Raw genomic sequence first — 18,483 nt, forward strand, 5'->3', positions numbered from 1 at the left:
AAAAAAAAAAAAAAAAAAGAATAGTCTAAATTGTCTGTTTCTGGAGGGTCAGACTAACTTGCCTTACTACATGTCTTCTGTTCACACAGAGATGTGTTGGTCTCAACATATGAAGGGAGGTTTGGGGGGCTCTTCTGTACTCATATGATTTAGTTAATTTGTCAAAGCTTTGGCCCTTCAATGTTAGGTTTAGCAATTCTGAGTGATTTTAGATTAAATTATAAAAAGAGTAACTGGCAACTTGCAAAGTAGGAACACAAATGACTTTGCATATTTGTAATTTATTTTGTTTTCCTGAGTAACAGCCCATGCTCTTGCTGACATAGCAGACCTTGGCTCTAATAGATTTTAAATAGGTGCTGGGTATATCCTTGCCAAAATGTATGCAGTTCCTAACCAGGTTGTTGAATTTCTTAGCAAAATCCTTCTGAGAAATTCAACCGCATCCATTTGTCTTTTAGAGAACTTGCATATTATTAATTGGTAAATGAGAAGAAAGACTAGCATCTTAAACGAAATCAATAAGGGATCGATTCAATGTGTCTTAATTTAATAAAGTTCTACTATCTGCCGTTTTTAAAGGATCAAAACACAACCGCAATGGCAGCTGAAGAATCTTGAACCAGTTTCGGGAAGAATTTCCCCTGAATTCTCTCTGTGAGGGAAATTCAGCCAGTCGCTGCGGACCGCGGAGCACTGCCCTGGAGCAGCTCTCCTGTTACTAACCGCCAGAGTACTTGCCTCTAACAGCATTTGAGAAGACAAATGTTCCCTGTGCTCGGCTGCAAATGGATTAAAGCAGTGTTGATCCTCATCTGTCAGAACAATTAACATGAGTAAAACATTTGCCCTACTTAAAGCAGATGGAGGGAGTGGGTAGGAAGGGCTGTGGTACTGTGCGGAAGATTAATGGTGCTGTGTGGGCAGCAGAGAGCACTGGATTTATTTTCTCAACATTAGGTGGATTTACAGGGATGTCAGTTATTGCTGAAAGCACAGACTGTGTTCTTAGAGGGTCTCTGTAGGGTATTGAACGCGGCGTGGAAGAAGTGTGACGTGGGGGATGGTACGTGAGCCGTATAGCATTTTGCCGGTAAAATACGACTTGTTGACCGTTTTCCCCTCTTTTATGTTCAAGCTCTGCTGAATTCAAGGCTTATTAGTAACCTGGCTTCTTAGAGGATGTATAAATATTGTTATAAGGGTTTTTGATAAAATAAATGGAGTAGATAGAGACAGGACTGTAATCCCTTGAGACCACAGCTCTGTGTTTGCAGGGAGACGTTGGATCCCCTTTGCCTTCCCTTAGAAGGCGGGAGGGTCAGGTAGGAGGGAAAGAAAACAGAACGTGTTAATTAAGAATGAGATCTATCTAGGAGGATTTTATTATTCTTTGACAGTGGAAGTGGATTGGGAACAGTGTTGAGGTTAGCACAACAATGGCGGAAGACACTAGCATGAGAAATGATTTTACATGAGTGCTGCATCAAATTTTAATTATAGGAGGCCTACTAAGCAAGGAATCTGGTTGTTGGCAGAAATTTAGCTGTCACTGCAAGGGCCAGACTCAGGGGTGAGAGGGGAGTATCGCTGAGTTAATCACCTGCTTTGGGCAGAGTGGGCTGAGTCTGTCATCCCAAACATGGCCCTTGTAGATCTTCTGCCTTCTCTCTGGGAGCTACTGAGATGGTCCACTCACTACTGTCATGTCCTGTTTCTGAGCAGGGGCAGCTGGAGGGGAGAGTCGTAGTGAACCATTTGAGGACTGTGGGTGAGTCCAGAAGTGTTTTTCCCGTGTCTTCGGGAGTATATCCCACCTGTGCCTCGCCTATCCAACCCCCATCCACCCCGTCTCTTTTCCCTTCTCAGGCCTCCCCCTCCCTACTCACAGCCTCATCCTCTCTCGCTCTCCACTCTGTGTCCACCAGGCCTGTGTTCTTTCTCCCAAGCTCTCTTTTCTGTCCATTCTTACGCTGGCCACTGTTCTGAGTATCATTCATGAGGACCGTGTCCCAAGTACCTCTTCGTTCTTGTTCTTTCACACAGTAAAATAATCTTCTAATATAAAGAGAAAAATAATTATTTTCTAACTTGAAAAAAAAACAGAAATCATAGGCTGGGTACAGTGGCTAATACCTGTAATCCCAGCACTCTGGGAAGCAGAGGCAGGCGGATCGCCTGAGCTCAGGAGTTCAAGAGCAGCCTGAGCAAAAGTCGAGTCTGTGTCTCTACTAAAAATAGAAAAACTAGCTGGGCACTGTGGCAGGCACCAGCAGTCCAAGCCACTCAGGAGGCTCAGGCAGGAGGATCACTTGAGCCCAAGGGTTTGAAGTTGCTCTGAGCTTGATGCTACAACACTCTACTCAGGGTGACAGAGTGAAACTCTGTCTAAAAAAGAAGAAAAGAAATCATTTTATCTTTGTTACAGCATTATTTTAAATTAATAAAGATTAAAAATGACAGAAATATGATTAAGGGCCGTATGATGTATTAACTGGATGGCATTTACTCAGCCATTAGAACTGTAAATGTCAAGACCGTATACCCATTTGGGAAAATCTACACCGAATAACACTAAATTGTCAATATATGTGTGCTATGATCCCAGCTTTTTAAAGAAAAACACAAACATTTTGAAAAATGGAAAGAACCATGGAGAAACCTAATAGCCATTATAGTTGTGATTTTTTTTGGAGCCGGGGAATAATTTCTTTCCATAAAGTGGTTTTAATGGCAAAATATGTTTTATGATAACATTGTTTATAATAATAAACAGGATTATATCCTTGATTACAAAGCTCCTTTTTGCTTTCTGATGGTGCAGCTAAGGACTTTGCATGACTGGTGAGCCTCGGTTTTCCATCCTGTGTACCTCAGAGATTTGGTGGGATGGTTTCGTAACTGCTGCCAAAGGTCCGCATTGTGTAACTGTGCACATCACAGGACGACCTCCCATACCTGGCCTGGTTCCTCCCACAGTCCCTATCGCAGAGGAGCTGATCCATGTTAATCTTTAACGTGTATTTGTCCAGTACCTGCTTTGTGCTGGGCACAGTGCTGGATGTTGGAAGTCAGGTAGACACAGTCCCAACCCTCAAGGAGTTCACAGACGTAGAGGAGACCAAAGGAACAAGGCCACTGCGATAGGGTGGTGGATGCCTGGTGGGAGTGAGGAGAGCACGTGGAGTGGTGCCCTAGTTCAGGTGGGAAACCTGCAGTCTTGGGGCTGCATGTGGCCTTCTAGATCCCTGAGGGCCTTTTGATGGAATTACAACCCCTTTAATAAAAGGATTTGTTGTGTGAAGCGCAGATTTGGTCCAGGAGCTGCATTCTCGAATCTGGAAGGCCACATGGTAATCCACCCTGCTGGGGGTGGTGGTGGTGGTGGTGGTGGTTCTCAGTCCACGCTGAGGAATTTGGACTCGACCTGAGGGTAAAAGTCAGCCAGTGAAGAGGAGCTATTGTTTGTTTGCATTTCTATTTTAGCAAGAGAGTTGATATCATCAGAATTACACTTCAGAGTGTTGACTCTGGCTTTGGAGATTAGTTTAGTGAGAAGGCTGGAGGTAAGAAACCAATTAAAACACTATTGCTGCAGTCCAGGTGAGCAGTGGTCCCTGAGCTGGGGTGGTGACGATGGGCTACAGGAGGAGTGGATGGTTTCCAGGAACACTTATGAGATCAAATAAGCAGAAATTGATAAGAGTGAGGGATGTGGAGGAAGAATTTGAAAAGGATACCCAAGTCTCTGGCTTAGGCAAATGGGCCTGTAGAACGTGGCTCTTAGCCCTTATTTGTTGATTTAATTGACCTTGGTGACAGCGCAGCAAGGTGGATGTGTGGGGTGGGTTGTCTTGGGAGGGAAGAAGGCGGGTTGAGCTTGGGCTGTGTGGAGTGTGCCCCTCTGGGTGCAGAGGTAGCTGGTTATACAGGCCTGGGGCACAGGGAGCTGTTAGCCATAGCTCTGCAACTTTGAGATCAGTGTTTTACTCCTGTGTCTTGAGGAACATGCTAGAGCTTCGTTAGTAAAAGTTTCTCCTCCCCCCCTACTGGAATTCTGATGCTCAACGTAGTCTTTAGATTCTCAAGTGCTGGCAACACAGGTGCAGGAAAGTAACTTTTCCCATTTGAGGGTTTACTAGCTGTGGTGGGCAGGGCGTGGGTCCTCTCTGCTCCTCCATCGAGTGCTGCCCTGTTACTGCAGTCCTCAGGAGCTAACCTGGCTGCAGCATTTGACTCTACTACTATGATCCTTCTTATGTGGCATTTTAATATAGAGAGCAAGAGAAAAGGGCATTTAGGAACCATTTCTCAGTGAGAAATCCAAAGGCAAAGCCACTTACACATTATAATAAACACCTCGCTGAGAGGTGGAAAAAATAGAATTATCTCTTGAATTTTCTAATGGATACTTAAACTTGCCTTTTTTAAAAATGGGAAAATCAGCTCCTCGAAAATTGGCACAGGATGTGGCTATCCAGACTTGAGAGAAAGTGATTTGTCCTGCTGTTTGGAGTAGGAGGTAGGAGATAGGGTTCAGAAAAGAAGGGAATATTTAAGGCAGTGGTTTTCAAACTTCTTTTTTTTTCTTTATCTTTTTCTGGTTTTTTTTTTTTATTTTTTAATCAAGATCCATGCTGATCACAACATGCTAAATTTTATCTCAAGACCCATTTGTTCATGGATCATGCCGTACAGGTTGAAAAACATTCACAAAAAGTACTCTAGGGATGGTGGGGATGATTTTACCTGTTCCTTAAAGTTTGAGTGTATTTTAGAGTTCATTATGAGAAATATCATGTGGTTGATCTTTAATTAATCCTCTGGGGGCAATCCATAGCATATTTGCATCTCATACAAAGCTCATGTGCCCTCCTAAATATGTTTCTGAGCAAGTTGAACGAGATTTTCAAAAGTTAAATGCAGAGGGTGCCAGAAAAAGGTATACGCACTTCAAGAGAGGAAAAAACTGTATTAAAGTTGTAATACTCGATATATACCAATAATGTTTATTATCTCATATATTGTATCTTGTATCCCTTGTAATTGCAAAAGTCAAGCATGACTTGAATAGTACAACTTTAATACAGTTTTTTTCCTTTCTTAAAATGCATGCACCTTTTTGGTATCCTCTGCGTACTGTGGCCCCTGTGGCATCATATCTATTTATTTGTCCCTACTCCCCCCACCCCCGTTTGAGTGGCTAATCGAACACTAACTACAGTGATCTCATTTGCATTTTCCTTGTCAAATGTGAATAGCTAAATTAACTTAGTCTTCCTGGAATATACCCAAATGTTAAGAATCATTTAGGACCTTTCAGAACCATTTGGTCTATTAGCTCTATCTTGAGATAAGCAGAATAAATAAGTCCCTGAAATCAAAGGAAAACTAATTGTAGTACCTCTTTCCAGCTTTGAGTCATCAAAGCTTGACTGTCTCAAGTATGATCTAATGGGGTTCATTATTTTGTTTGTTCTACTCTTCATAATTCTGAGATAATTTTACATTTGCATTGTTAATGTCCATTTTTCAAAATTTGTTGACATGTCTATTTGTTTTCAAGAATAATAATTTATTAGAATTTCAAGGTATGAAAGCTATGCATGCCCACTTTAACAAGTCAAACAGTATAGAAATATGCCATGAAAAAGCCCACTCAGTCTCTCTCCCCTAAGTTTTTATCTTCCTCTTTAACCAATGTTAACAGCTTTGGGTTTATTCTTCAATACCGATTTAAGCTTATATAAAAATGTACAAATATTTGGCTGGGTGCAGTGGCTCACACTTAAAATCCTAGCACTCTGGGAGGCCAAGAGGGGAGGATTGCTTGAGCTCAGAAGTTCAAGACCAGCTTGAGCAAGAGCGAGACCCCATCTCCACTAAAAATAGAAAAATTAGCCGGGTGTTGTGGCGCACCCCTATAGTCGCAGCTGCTCGGGAGGCTGAGATAGGAGGATCACTTGAGCTGTTTGAGGTTGCTATGAGCCGTTAACTTTAAAGAGGTGAGTTTGATGCCTCGTGTTGTTATTATTTCATGGTCATTTGGACAGAAACTTTGTAGTCCTCTCTGAACCCTGCCTCAAGTTTTCCAGTCAGACTTGGTCTATATTAACTCAGGTGCTTGTATTGTTTGAGCAGAATTATGTCCTTTTGGTGTGAACGGTTCATTGATATGGCTCCCGTTTCTTCTAGAGTTGGATTAGAAGGTTCTGCCTCTTCTTATATAGAATCCTGCCACCAAGTAGTAATCCTTTTCTTTCTCAATGTTCCATGGTGCCTTAAGTCATTCAGCCAACATTTGAATGGCTTTCCGTTTTACTTTTTCTAGGTCAGATCACTGGACTATTGGTTGGTCAAGAACTGTGGGAGATTGGTCGTGGGGGCAGGGAAGGGAGAAGCTCCTTCCTGATGTGGGGGATCCTGCAGGGAGGTCAGTTGCTGATGAGTTCCAGGACTTCCTGGGGTGACAAGCAGACATCCTTGAAGCTCATTGTTCCAAGATACCTCACAATTTCTGGGGGATTCCTTTGCTTCTGTTCCTGGGGCTGCCCAGTAACCACCAGTGAAATGATAAGGAACACAGAGCCACCAATTACCTTCTCTCATCTGTGCATTTTGCTAATTGTCAAACTGAAGCTTAATCCATGTGGGGGCAGAGATGCAAGCTAATCAGTGCCAGGGTGATGAAACAGCTGTTTTCTATGCTTCCTCCTTTCATCTGTAGGTTCAAGAGAATGGCTCCCTGTCTGATGAGAAATTACCTTGTGCTATGGTGTGATTATTCTCTGCCAATCTTGTCTTAGAAGCTTCCTCGTGAATCAGGGCAGTTGTGATTAGGAGTTTTGTGTCATCGACAGACACCTAAGTGAACTTCTGGGACATGCCAGATTCCCTTACAAAACAGAGATGGCTTTGAAGAGCTTCTGGCATGTTTGAAGCCAAAGCTTCTTGGGGACAGGATGTACATACTCAGCACTTCCCTGGAGTCCTAGTTCAAGATGCAGAAAACCCAGTAGAGGGGCCAGGACCCCCCCCCTTTACTTTCAGAGACTCCTATCAGCCTAAAGGTACTGCTGGCAACCTGGCAGTAGCTGGATCTGACCCTCAGAGTTCAAATCTTGTCCTTAGAGATCAGTATTCCTGAGGCCTCCTTTGTGGGACCAAAAACACACATCAAGAGTTGCTTGTGCTGTAACCACTGACCCCATTCACAAAGAGGCCATGGTGTATAGCATGACTACTTGTCAAACTTTATAAATAGAGGCAAACGTCATATGTTAGAGATGAATTTTAAGGACCCACGTAAGAAGAGTTACACACAAAAGTCAGTAAATACTACCTTGAACTGCACTATGTGGCCAACATTTATATGATGTTTATGACATACAACACTTATATGGATAGTCCCTGTCCTCCCAGTACCCCTAGAAGGTGGGTGAGAACCCCGTGGTGGGCGTGCATAGCAGGGGCTGGGCCCTGAAGTAATTCTGAAGTAATTTAGTGGCACAAAAATAAATAGCAGGCAAGCTCCCTATCATCTGTGGAGTGCGGTTTATCAGAAATTTTCACAGATGGGCCTTCCTGCCTGAGAAGTGGGAAAATGGAACCTTGCACAGTTTGGCAAGAGCAGGATGATTCTGCCACGGAGTAGAAATAAAGTCCAATGAAGAAAAGGAGAAAAAAAATTGAAAGGAATAAAGGAACTGGTTGTGTCCTATAGCTCCTTTCATCCCTGTTTTAAGGAAATAGGTGACATAGGGTGGCACCTGTGGCTCAAAGGAGTAGGACAGTAGCCCCATATACCAGAGGTGGAGGGTTCAAACCCAGCCCCAGCCAAAAAAGAAAAAAAGAAAAGAAAAAGCAATAGGTGACATAAAGAAGAAAAACTTTTTTAAATTAAGGCACTACATTAATCACTTCTTTCCATAAAGGCTAGACCTGCTAATGATCTTGTCCTTTAAAAAAAAAAAAACCATTTGTGCATCTTACTGAGACTCCTAGGAATTTTGCCTTGGAGTTTAGGTATCTGCGGTACAGCCATCTAATTCTGTCATAGTGGCTATAGCTGAGGCGTCACGTACTTGCCATCCCCAGAAGAAAGCACTTTATTTAACCAAAGTGAAGTTGAGCAATGCATGAAAGCCAGAGCAGAATAGAAACATTATCATCTATGCCCATCTCCCAAACCGTGCACTTGCTGGCCGGTCTTTAAATTGCCTCTTGCTGCCTGAATAGCTGCTGTTAAAGAAATGAGGCATTTTGTTTTCTAGACAGGCCTCCAATTGTTCCCTACAAACACTCACAGCAGTGCCGGGTTGCAGAGCTTTCTATTTTTCTCCCAGGTCCCCCCACAGCAGTTCAAAAGGTGACCGCTCACGGAAAGATGGTGAGTCCATGCATTTTAAGACTCCCACTGTTATGTGTCTCCCGTGGTCAGAATGTGGCCCACACAGAGTTTCTGAGCGTCCACATTAACCCCGTGGCTCTGCACCTGAGCAGCTGACCTGGTCTGAACGGGAGAACTGTTTTCCAAGAGCAGCCTCCAGCTATTTCTCAGTCTACAAGCGATGCCACCCAGTTATCCAAACAGGAGGGCTCCTTGGTGTGCTTGGCCAAGCCTGTCCTGCCCGTCAGAGGCTGTGGGGATGGCACTGCAGGGCGGTGTGCAGGACGGAGGCTCTGCCACACTGGGGGGCAGGAACACTTCTGCAGAGAGAAGCCTTTCAAAGAGATTTGTTTTAAACACATGAAATTCGGTAAAAATCACCTTGACCAATGTCATGTAATTAAGTATAATGCTAATTCCTTTGGTTATCTTTTCCCTATTTTCCTTTGTCCTTGTAGGTTTCTGGTTTCCTTCAGAATTACCAGCTCCCTCCACGTACAGGGCATATCCATTCTCTCTCCTCACCCTGCCCTTCTCATTCAATCCCTTTTTTTTTCGCTCCTTCCATCTTACCCATCAAACATAGGAGGCCTGCGAAGCAGGGCCTGTGCGTTCTCTCTCCCAGGGGCAGAGGGCAGGGAGTCTGGGGCCCTGGGAGTTCCAAAGTTTGTCTAGGGGAGGCATTCACGGTGGGCTGGGGACAGGGGAGGGGAGGCACAGAGGGCTGGCCTTAGAGTGATGTTTGCTTTAGCCATCACACGGAGTGGTCACTTCTCTGGCTTGCCAGAGGAAATCACTAGGGGAAATGGGGACCAAAGCCTATCTAAGCTCCTGCTTGCCGTGGGCCTGCTTTGGACTCAGGGGGTCTTTCCTTCACATACGTTAGGGATAAAGTGAAATTAGCCTTGTGGACAAGTCTGTTGCCCTGCCTGGTTCTCTCCTCCCTACCTCAGGTCTGTGGCCACCTTACCCCCACCTTCACCCACTGGAAGGACTTAAATAAATATATACATATGGACATAGCAGAAAAGCAGGGGTTCTGATGGCCTGCGCCCACTATCCAAACTTGGAGATTTTGAGTTCTGTAAACCAGAAAGGTTTTGTGCCTATAGCACACTCTGGAGTTTGAGCTAAGTGTAGACATGGTCGCTTTGTATTTCACATCATAGATTTATCATTCTGTATTCTCTCATAACATTTCTATTGGGCATAGATATCTTTTTTTGAGAGAGAGACAGTCTCACAGCTCCGAGCAACCTCAAACTCTTGGACGTAAGCACTTCTCTTGCCTCAGCCTCCCAAGTAGCTGAGACTACAGGTGCCTGCTGCAACACCCAGCTATTTTTTGTTGCAGTTGTCCTTGTTTAGCTGAGCCGGGCTGGGTTCAAATCCTCCTGCCTCAGTGTGTGTGGCGGCACTGTAACCCCTGTGCTATAGGCACTGAGCCAGATTATCTTTCTTTTTTAAAACAAATGTTTTTATTTAAGTACACAAATCTCTCTGCATTTGTTCATAATTGTATTAGGGGAAAGAAAGGCAAGTACATTTTTTCGGAATGTTTCACAGAACAGAATCATAGAAAGCTCTGGTCTAGATGGATAGAAAGGTACTCTTCACATCTGTCATTTATCAGAAAAGGGGCGTATTTTCAGCAAAATTGTAAAGCTCCACCTGTAAGTTAGGAATTCCTTGTGGCTCTTTAGTTGTCGTGTCCGACACAAGCACGTACAATGTATATAAGCGCCAAATAGGCGTGCTGTGGCCTGCCCCTGGTTTAATATCGTACTAGGTATGGGAGATGACGAAAGAAAATTCAGTGTAACTTTGTTGCCGTCCGAGAATAGTCAAAGGCTGTGTGTTCTGTAGGAGATGATTTGCTGTGCATAGAACCGTTGCCCAAAAGAATGGGATCTCTGGAATGAGGTAGGTTTCGACGGTTAATTTTTAAAACCACAGGTAATTTTGAAAAATGTTGGGTTTTTTAAGGTGGTTATCGAACGAGGAAAGCGATAGTTATGGGTTAGGTTTCTCTGCCCCAGAAAAAAAGATTGTTTCAAACATCTAGGGAGGCAGATGTTACCTTTTCTGCCCTGGCCTGTTCCTTTGTAGAGTCACAGCACTGCTTCTTTATGTATCAGTCACTGCACAGGGATATCCCATCCTCTTTAGTCATTTCCTGGGTAGTCTGTGGCCCTGCAGGTTGTAAATTCTGTGGCTCTTGGGCCAAAGTGTGTCAGGGAATGAAGTGTGCAAATTCCATGTCTCTGTGATGTTGCTCTGTTAGGAGTTTCAACTGCCTAATTAACAGAGAAAGAAAGAAAAGGTTAGCTTCGAGGCGTGGGTGCTTCCCTTGGAGTAACCACTGCTCTTCTCGGCCACATGAGGAGAGGGGCCCTCCGAACCCTCTGTGTGTCGACTCACCTTCTTCTCCCAGTGCTCCTGTTGGTGTGAAATGAGGGAATCATCAGACTGGAATGAATTTCCAGAGGCCACAGCCCGAACTCCCAGGCAGGACCACATCCACATCATCTCAGAGACATGAGACTGGCCCCTGTCTGGAGAGGTTTTCCAGGAGAGTAGTTCCATCAGCTTTGCTGTAGCTTCTAAGACATAATAGGCATCGCTGTCAGGAAAGACATTGCGAGCAAGCCCAAGTCCCTCGCGCTGAAATGCAACCCCATTATCTCTCGCTGTGCACTCCAGTGAGCCCCCCCCCCCGCCCCGTGTGAGAGTACATCATACGCTTGTTAGCTCGTGCGAATTTGTCTTCGTCTCCTCTTAGTTAAATGATCCCATTTCACATGTGTGAGATTTTTCTGGGCGCCCAGAACTAAACTTGATATTGTCTAGAAAGGGCGCCCTGTATTGAGATGGGTGGGAAGATTCTCACAGTCTTTGGATCTTACCATCATTTATTCATCTCAAAATGAGGTTTGTGTTTAAACTACAGTATCACAGGCACTGTTTCATGGTAACATTTCAGAATTTTAACTCACGTGGGGCCCTGAGGAGACTCCAGCAGAAGATGAGGCTCGTGCCCGTCCAGAGCTCCTTCCTGCCTTTGGGCCTGTGCCTGCTGATTGACAGCGTGACTTGCTTTGGGGACGAGGCTTAGCTATAAGAGTTTGGGTAAACATTGGGTTTTGTATTGTTGAAATGGCAGCATTTCTGGTTGCTGCCAGACTTAGGCTTTCCTTTGACCTTTTCATCTAGGTTGGAAGTGTTTCATTCTTAAACAGATTCCTTAATAGTTTTTTTGTTTGTTTACTGACTTTCTGCTTTTAGGAAAAAAAATAAGGCAGCTTGAGGTAATTTTTCTGTTTGCATTCTAGGGCTGTGTATACAAGGAGGTAGAGGAGTGGTAGATATGGCAAGAAAATCAAGAATTAGATGTCACCCTTTTTGCCGTGGCATGTTTGAACTAATGATTAGACCAGGCTTCTTGGGAAAATATGCGGTCCTCCCCCCCTTTATAAGCACAAGAGAAATTTAGTTTCTGCAAATGCACCTGTGTGATGGGAAGGAAGCATTGCCATTCCTGAAGATGTGTGATGACAGCAGCCTTACTTCTAGGGGGCTATGTGCTGTTTGGGATTACGCAAGATCTGCCCACCTCCCTGAGCAACCTGTCTCTCTCTGTTACTGTCATTAATTAGGTCTGCAACCATGCGTGGGTTTGTTGGGTGGTCACAGGCTAGAGGACAGAGGCTCCTACCATTGCAAATAAAGTCGGAAACAACCAATAAATGTGTGTGCCCACAGGCACCTTGCTTCCATCAGCCCACCCCTGTGGCCTCCTCTTTATTCTTTATGCTTCTCTTCAAAGGGTGTCACAGAGTCCCCAGAACAACCAAAGGGTAAAGGTGAGCCTGATATCCTTAGCCTTTCATCTGCAGTCTGAGTTTCACCACTGCCCCCACTGATGGACTTTAAGAACTATCCTGTGAAATGAAGGGGGCAGGAAAAGGGAATAAACACATCTGTAAGAAAGAAAATTGGCAAGGTACTACGTGACAAAATGTTCATTCTAGGTAGGGAGAAAAACAGAGGCTTTGTATATTAAAATAATGCTGAGCTCTTACTTACTCGCCCAAATTACTATCATGTTGTGGTTTCTAGAGACAAAGTAAAGAGACAGGCCACTTCTGTGGGGGAAGCAGCTCCTCGCAGGAAAGGGGCTGGAATGCTGTCAAGCTAGACTAAACCACAGGGCTTCACACCCCGGTCTGGGGCTCACTTGAACTGTGTTGGAGGTTATCATCTGCAGTTCTGACATGATTGTCATTTGGCCAGGGATTGGGAAGCCCTCACAGACCCTGGACAGGCTATCCCTGGCAGATGGGGTGGGGTCAGGGTGCCCAGCTCACTTGCAGGTCCTTTGGGTAGAACAGCCTGTTTGGCCACAGAGTTCAGGCGCCTTGACCTGCACAGTAGCTGCTTCCCTCCACTGTCAAGGCCAGTATGGGGCTCTCACTGGACCTCCCTGCTGGTCCCAGCGGCCTTTCCAGTCGAGCAGCTCTTCTATAAACCATCTGGTGCGACCCCGCCCCGTCTGCCCTCTTGACTCTTCACACTCTGCCTCGGCCCACACCAGATATTTAATGTCAAAATGTGTGACCCAGGGTAAATGAGATCCGATGGTGGTAAATGTGATAGGTTAGCTTGGAAGTTTGTGGTTTCAAGTACTAGAAAACTAAGCCTCAGTTTCCTAATCCATGAAATAAGGTCACCATCACGCCTGTGTTGTAGTTACTGTCAGAATTCCACAAAAGCCCTTGTAAAGCTGTTGGCTTGTGTGTTGGAAGTGTGCGAGGCAGAATTTATCTGGAGTGCTGTGCTTGGTCCCAGGTACCATTCACCAAAGGGAATATCGACATCCTGGGGAGGCAGGATTGTTCTGGAGATCTGATGACTTAGGAAGGATGTTACCAACACAGTGAATTCTTTGGAGAGTATGAAGCAAGTGTCCTCAAACTACTGCCCGTGGGCCACATGCAGCCCACCCAGGACATTTATCCTGATGTTTTTGCCTCCGCTGCCTGTCCTGCTTAACAGCCGACTCATCCTGGGGCCGGCAGTCCGGCCCTCCAACGGTCTGAGGGACAGTGAACTGGCCTCCTGTTTAAAAAGTTTGAGGACCCCCTGGACAATGAAGTATAGAAGAGAGTTTTGTCCTCCCTGTGGAGCTCGACCAATGGAGTTACAAGGAGGTGGTTTCAGAGGTGCCTGTGAAGTAAAATTTACAAAGGATGTAGCTGTCCAGCAGTGAAACAGGCTTGGCTGGCTGAGGAGTTGCTGAGATTTTTATCGCTTAGAAGTGGTGACCACCTACAGGCAACACAGCAGGCTAGATTCTGCCCAGACAGCTGGTGATCTTTCCACCTCCCAGATTCTGAAAATCCTGGTTTTTATCTTCCTGAGTACACTGGGAACTCCTTGAGAGCCAGGAATACATATTCTACTTATTAGTGTTTGCCATAACATTTTGTAAGTGGAGCCAAGAAAATACTTGAAAAACTGTTAGAATACTAATTTATATTCATTGTAGCAAAACTACAATAAACCTAAAGAAAAAGATTTACACTGACCCTCTGAGAGATCACCTGGGGGTACTGCTAACATTTTGCTGTGTGCCTTTCCAGAGTTCTTTCTCGTTATATATTTGGTGCAGAATAGTACTGTATTAAACATATGGTTCCACATAAGCTATTTTAAGTATATTTTCGTGTAGATAAATGTCTGACAGAGATCCACAGGTGATAAGATCTCCAGGTGGTGGGGGTAAGGATAATGTAAGTTCTTTGATGTGTATTTTCTAAATTTCTAAGTTTAGCCATTCAGCAGATACTGTCTGAAGTTCTCCCATGTGCCGGGCACAGTTCATCCTATGCATTAGCTATTTCCCCAGCTTTCTGATATCTTAGAGTTCATATTTCATGGGAGCAGCAAGTAAGCAAAACCCGTTATGATACGATGTCGGGGCTCGGTAAGTGTTAGGAAAAGGAAAGAGGAAGGGCAGGCACAGTGGCTCCCACCTACACTCAGAGCACTCTGGAGTCCAAGGAGGATGGATTGCTTCATCTCAGGAGTTCAGGACCAGCCTGAGCAAGAGCAAGACCCCATCTCTAAAACTAGCTGGGTGTTGTGGCAGGTGCCTGTAGTTCCAGCTACTTGGGCAGCTGAGGCAAAAGGATGGCCTGAGCCCAAGAGTTTGAGGTTGTTGTGAGCTATGATGCCACAGCATTCTGCCCAGGGTGACAAAGTGAGACTCTGTCTCAAAAAATAAATAAATAAAAATAAGGAGGAATGAAGGGCTAGAAAGTGGGAGTGGGGAGAGTGGGTGGTCTGTGGGGAGCAGGTGGAAATCAATCTGAAAGAATTCAGGAAACCAGCCATACATATGGGAATAACGATTACCAAGTTACGTTTGGGTGTGTGTGTATTTATATATATTTATAAATTTCTGTATTTTGTTGACGACTTAGTCTTCTGTGCCTGTCATACAGTTTAGCCAATGAACCGTTTTTGTCTTTTCACTATTGCGAGATCTTTGCAAACATCCTTGCTTACAATAAACTCTTCTGTCTTCCCTGATTACCACTGAGACATATTTTTATGGAAGTTCATTTCAGGCTCACTGTGTCAATGAACACATCTCACTTGGATCTTGATTGTCTCTTACCTGAATGATACGGAGTGTTGGGGGGAGCGGCTTGCAGACTGAGCCTGAGGCCACCCCAGTTTCCAGGCTGTTTCAGATTAACATATGTGCTTGCTTACCTGCTGGCCCAGGCGAGGTGCAGGGAGCATCTGATTCAATTACAGGTGTTGAAAGGCGGAGTATAGATTACTGTGATTAATGTGATCTAGGCCCCAGTGTGAAGAGCCATTCTGATTGCTTAATCAGGACTCGTGTAAACAAGGAGAGAGGATGGTAACACACCACTGCTTTCAAACCCAATCTTATTTTGACACTTTTTAGCAGGCAGAAAGGGTGACAAGACGATCGTGATAATGAAGGTGGTGATTTCGGTCATTGTGGCGAGTAGTCTGATTGCAGTGAAGTAACCACCACACTGTGGTTAAGTAATTTACGTGCGGCATTTTATTTAATCCTCACAAGTCTGAATGGGTGGGCACCATTCCCACTGTATCCGTGAGTAAACTGAGACTTGGAAGCGTTAAAGAAGTTGCTTATCCAGGGCTGACCTATACTCGAGACCAGTGTTTGGGTGGTTTTTGCTGTTTGACAGAGCCTATCCTTAACCACTGAGTTGTTTTCTTTCCCTCTTGTCCTTCTCATTACCTTTCTTTTTCTAGAAACCAGGTGATCCAGGGTGGGACGAGAGTTGGCAGTGTTAGAGTGATTGGGAAAGGCGGGACGAATCAAGCCTAAAAGCCTTTTCTTTTTCCTACTTAGACACAGTACGTGTCCTCTGAAGCAATCAGCAGGCCCCGTCAGGGAGAGAACACAGGGCGGATGTGAAATGTGTCTCCTCAGCCCTTCCTGGTGCTCTGGTTAGATGTACCAGCGAGGGTACCGTGGCCCATCCGCCCGCATCCCGTGGTGAGGCCAGCGCCGGGCCTGCCTGCGCCTTCACTGGCTTGGGAGCATGTCCTAGCCACAGGCATTTTAAAAGTGATTTTCATTAAATGTAACAAGGCACGTTAAAGTATCTTAAAGCATTGGGAATGCATTTTAAAATGATTGTACTGAATATCTAAGAGTCAACATCTTGGGTGTCTCCTGTGCTTTAATTCAAAGTCTGAAAGCTTGTGTATTGTGTTCTATATAAGGTCCAGATGTGTGATAATGCATGTATGTGTGTGTGTGTGTGTGTGTGTATGCACGCACAAATCTAAACCTTCAATTGCTTTCCCAAAGAAAAAACATTGTCCTTAGTGTAGTAAAATTTAGGGTCTTTTCAAAGCACATCAGCCATTGCTGTAAAAATACTTTGGCCTTTCTTGATCGGCAGAGTTTATTGACTGTTTCACCATTAAAGGTACTTGGTTTCCCTAGAATGGGGAATTCAATACCTGCTAAATTGGATCAATATAAAAATTTACGAACAATGCTGGCCTTGTCAGAGAACTCTTTTACTCATGTTCCTGTAATTCTCAGTGGGAGTTTCTGCCTCAGGGATCACATCAGAATTTAGTGTGTGCTGAAATATTCATGTCCTCTGATTAGCTAGATTTAATTGTTACATCTTCATCTCCTTCGAGATGTGTCATTAGGATGCAACTCACCTTGAAATTTAAGCGACTATTTAGCTGGTTTATTGCAGTATCTTGTTTTGTCTGTTTCTTTCCAGAAATGCTTGTATAATCTCATAATTTTGGTTTTCCTTAAAAATAACACCACAAATTAGAATTCTTTCAGGGAAAATATTAAGTGATTTATTTGTAATAGCTACTGTTGTCTTATACTATTTGCATAGTAAATCTTTTAAAAGGTCTATAAAATATTCTACTGTTTAGATTTTTAAGGATCTAAAAGTTAAAGTAACATTTTCTTCCATGCACTAAGTAGCATAATTAATTGTTTTTAAGGGCTTTTTAGCCTATACTATAGTGTTTTCCTCTTTAACTTTCTTTTGTAGAGTATGGAAAAGCTAGAGGTTAATTTGTCTCTGATTCCTTCCCGGCTCAGATACCAGCTGAATGGTCTTCTATTTCTTAAAACATTGGAAGTTTTAAGGAGGAAATTCCCTTTTCCCCACGCTAATCTTGCAATTCTCCTTTTCCCTCCTATCAAAATAACCCTCCACTCCCTTGTCTTCTCCACAGCTTCGTGGGTTGTTTGCAGGGATCTCAGAAGTACTGTGATATTTTCTTACACAGTGGTAAACCAGGCCCCGGGGTCAGACGGTGCTAGGCTTTTATCCTAGCTCAGCTATTTAATAACGGACAAGTTTTTTAACCTCTAAATCTTAATTTCTACCTCTTAAAATCAAGGACAACAGCAGTCCCTGCATCAGAAGGCTATGTGAAGAGCAGATAAGAAAAAGCGTGTTATCTGCTTAGTGTAGGAACTGGCACGTAGGAAGCACTCGTGTTAGCTAAAGTTATTGCCAGTAAGTCACGGTGGAGCTTGTTGTTTGCAGATGGCGTGGAGTTAATGGTTGACTTCAAAGCTGATTGTCAGTCTTAGACAACTTTCCTCCTTGGGAGCCGTCTTCAGACCATTTATTGGCGACAAGGGAAGGGCGGCTTTCAGTGGTCCTGGGCTGCAGTAGGTAGGGCTGCTTTCACAGTGACTACCCGGGCCCTGCCCTGCCATCTGACTCCGTTGCCTGTGTCAAGCACACTTGAGTGGTTTTGTTTGTTTGTTTGGGGGTTTTCTTTTTTTCTCTGTTGTAGCTCATAGCCTAGTACTTGCTCTGTTGAATCGAAAGAGGCTTAGAATGCTGAATTTCTGAGAGGATCTAAGGCACCAAAAAGTGATTTGCATGCAGTGAGCCATCTTGTAGGTGATATTTAATGAGTTTTAAGTTTTAAGACTATTAACAGTGTTTCTCGAAATGCGGCACAGTAGGCGCCCCTGTCTGGAATTCTGGCATGAAGAAGAATGTTCCCGTCCTAGAAGCCACTGAACAGGACTGACGGTCTCCGTCTGGCAGGGAGTGCCACCAGGCTGCCAGAGATTCTGTTCTCCGTGTCTGAATTCGAGCTCTGCGTGTGGAGTCTTTGAGGGGGGCTGAAGGACGCTGCTTTCTCACACGCAGATGTCTCCTGCTGTCTCTGAGGACATCTGGGACATACACATTCACTCACTGCCCAAAAACTCTTGCGTTGCCTTTTGGGAAAGGAGGAAGCCTCTGGACAGGGAATCAGGAAATCTGAATTTAATGATCCCTGTTTCTCTGGGATCGGTTTCATTTTTTTACAATGAGGGAATTGTACTAGAATGTTCTCAGATTCCTTTGCCAGCGCTGAGATTATGTGCGAGTCTGTTTGCACTTCTGGGGAAAAGATCTTTGCTGATCAGGTCTGTAGAGAGCAAAGCTTCCTTGGATTGTGGAGTTTCAGCAGATCTTTTGTGGGACCGGGTAGGAAAATACAGAACATAAGGCCCCCAGTGCAGGACT

The 18,483-nt window shown here is 44.3% G+C and overlaps 1 protein-coding gene across 5 annotated transcripts in view; it reads left to right on the top strand.

Annotated features, from left to right (window-relative positions):
* Nucleotides 1-18,483, top strand: part of MCC (mutated in colorectal cancers) — a 137,988-nt gene that overhangs the window by 2,054 nt on the left and 117,451 nt on the right. Inside the window, exon 1 of one of the 5 annotated variants that reach the window (XM_023512730.1) lies at nucleotides 2,829-3,203. The exons of 1 other annotated variant lie outside the window; for it this stretch is intronic. In XM_023512730.1, coding sequence (XP_023368498.1) covers nucleotides 3,156-3,203 — 48 coding nt within the window. In that variant the 5' untranslated portion in view covers nucleotides 2,829-3,155. 3 more of the 5 variants (XM_023512731.1, XM_023512734.1, XM_023512733.1) reach the window with 3 other exon arrangements.

This window comes from Otolemur garnettii, unplaced genomic scaffold, assembly GCF_000181295.1.
Source record: "Otolemur garnettii isolate 467f Iridium unplaced genomic scaffold, OtoGar3 scaffold00030, whole genome shotgun sequence".
Lineage (NCBI taxonomy): Eukaryota > Metazoa > Chordata > Mammalia > Primates > Galagidae > Otolemur > Otolemur garnettii.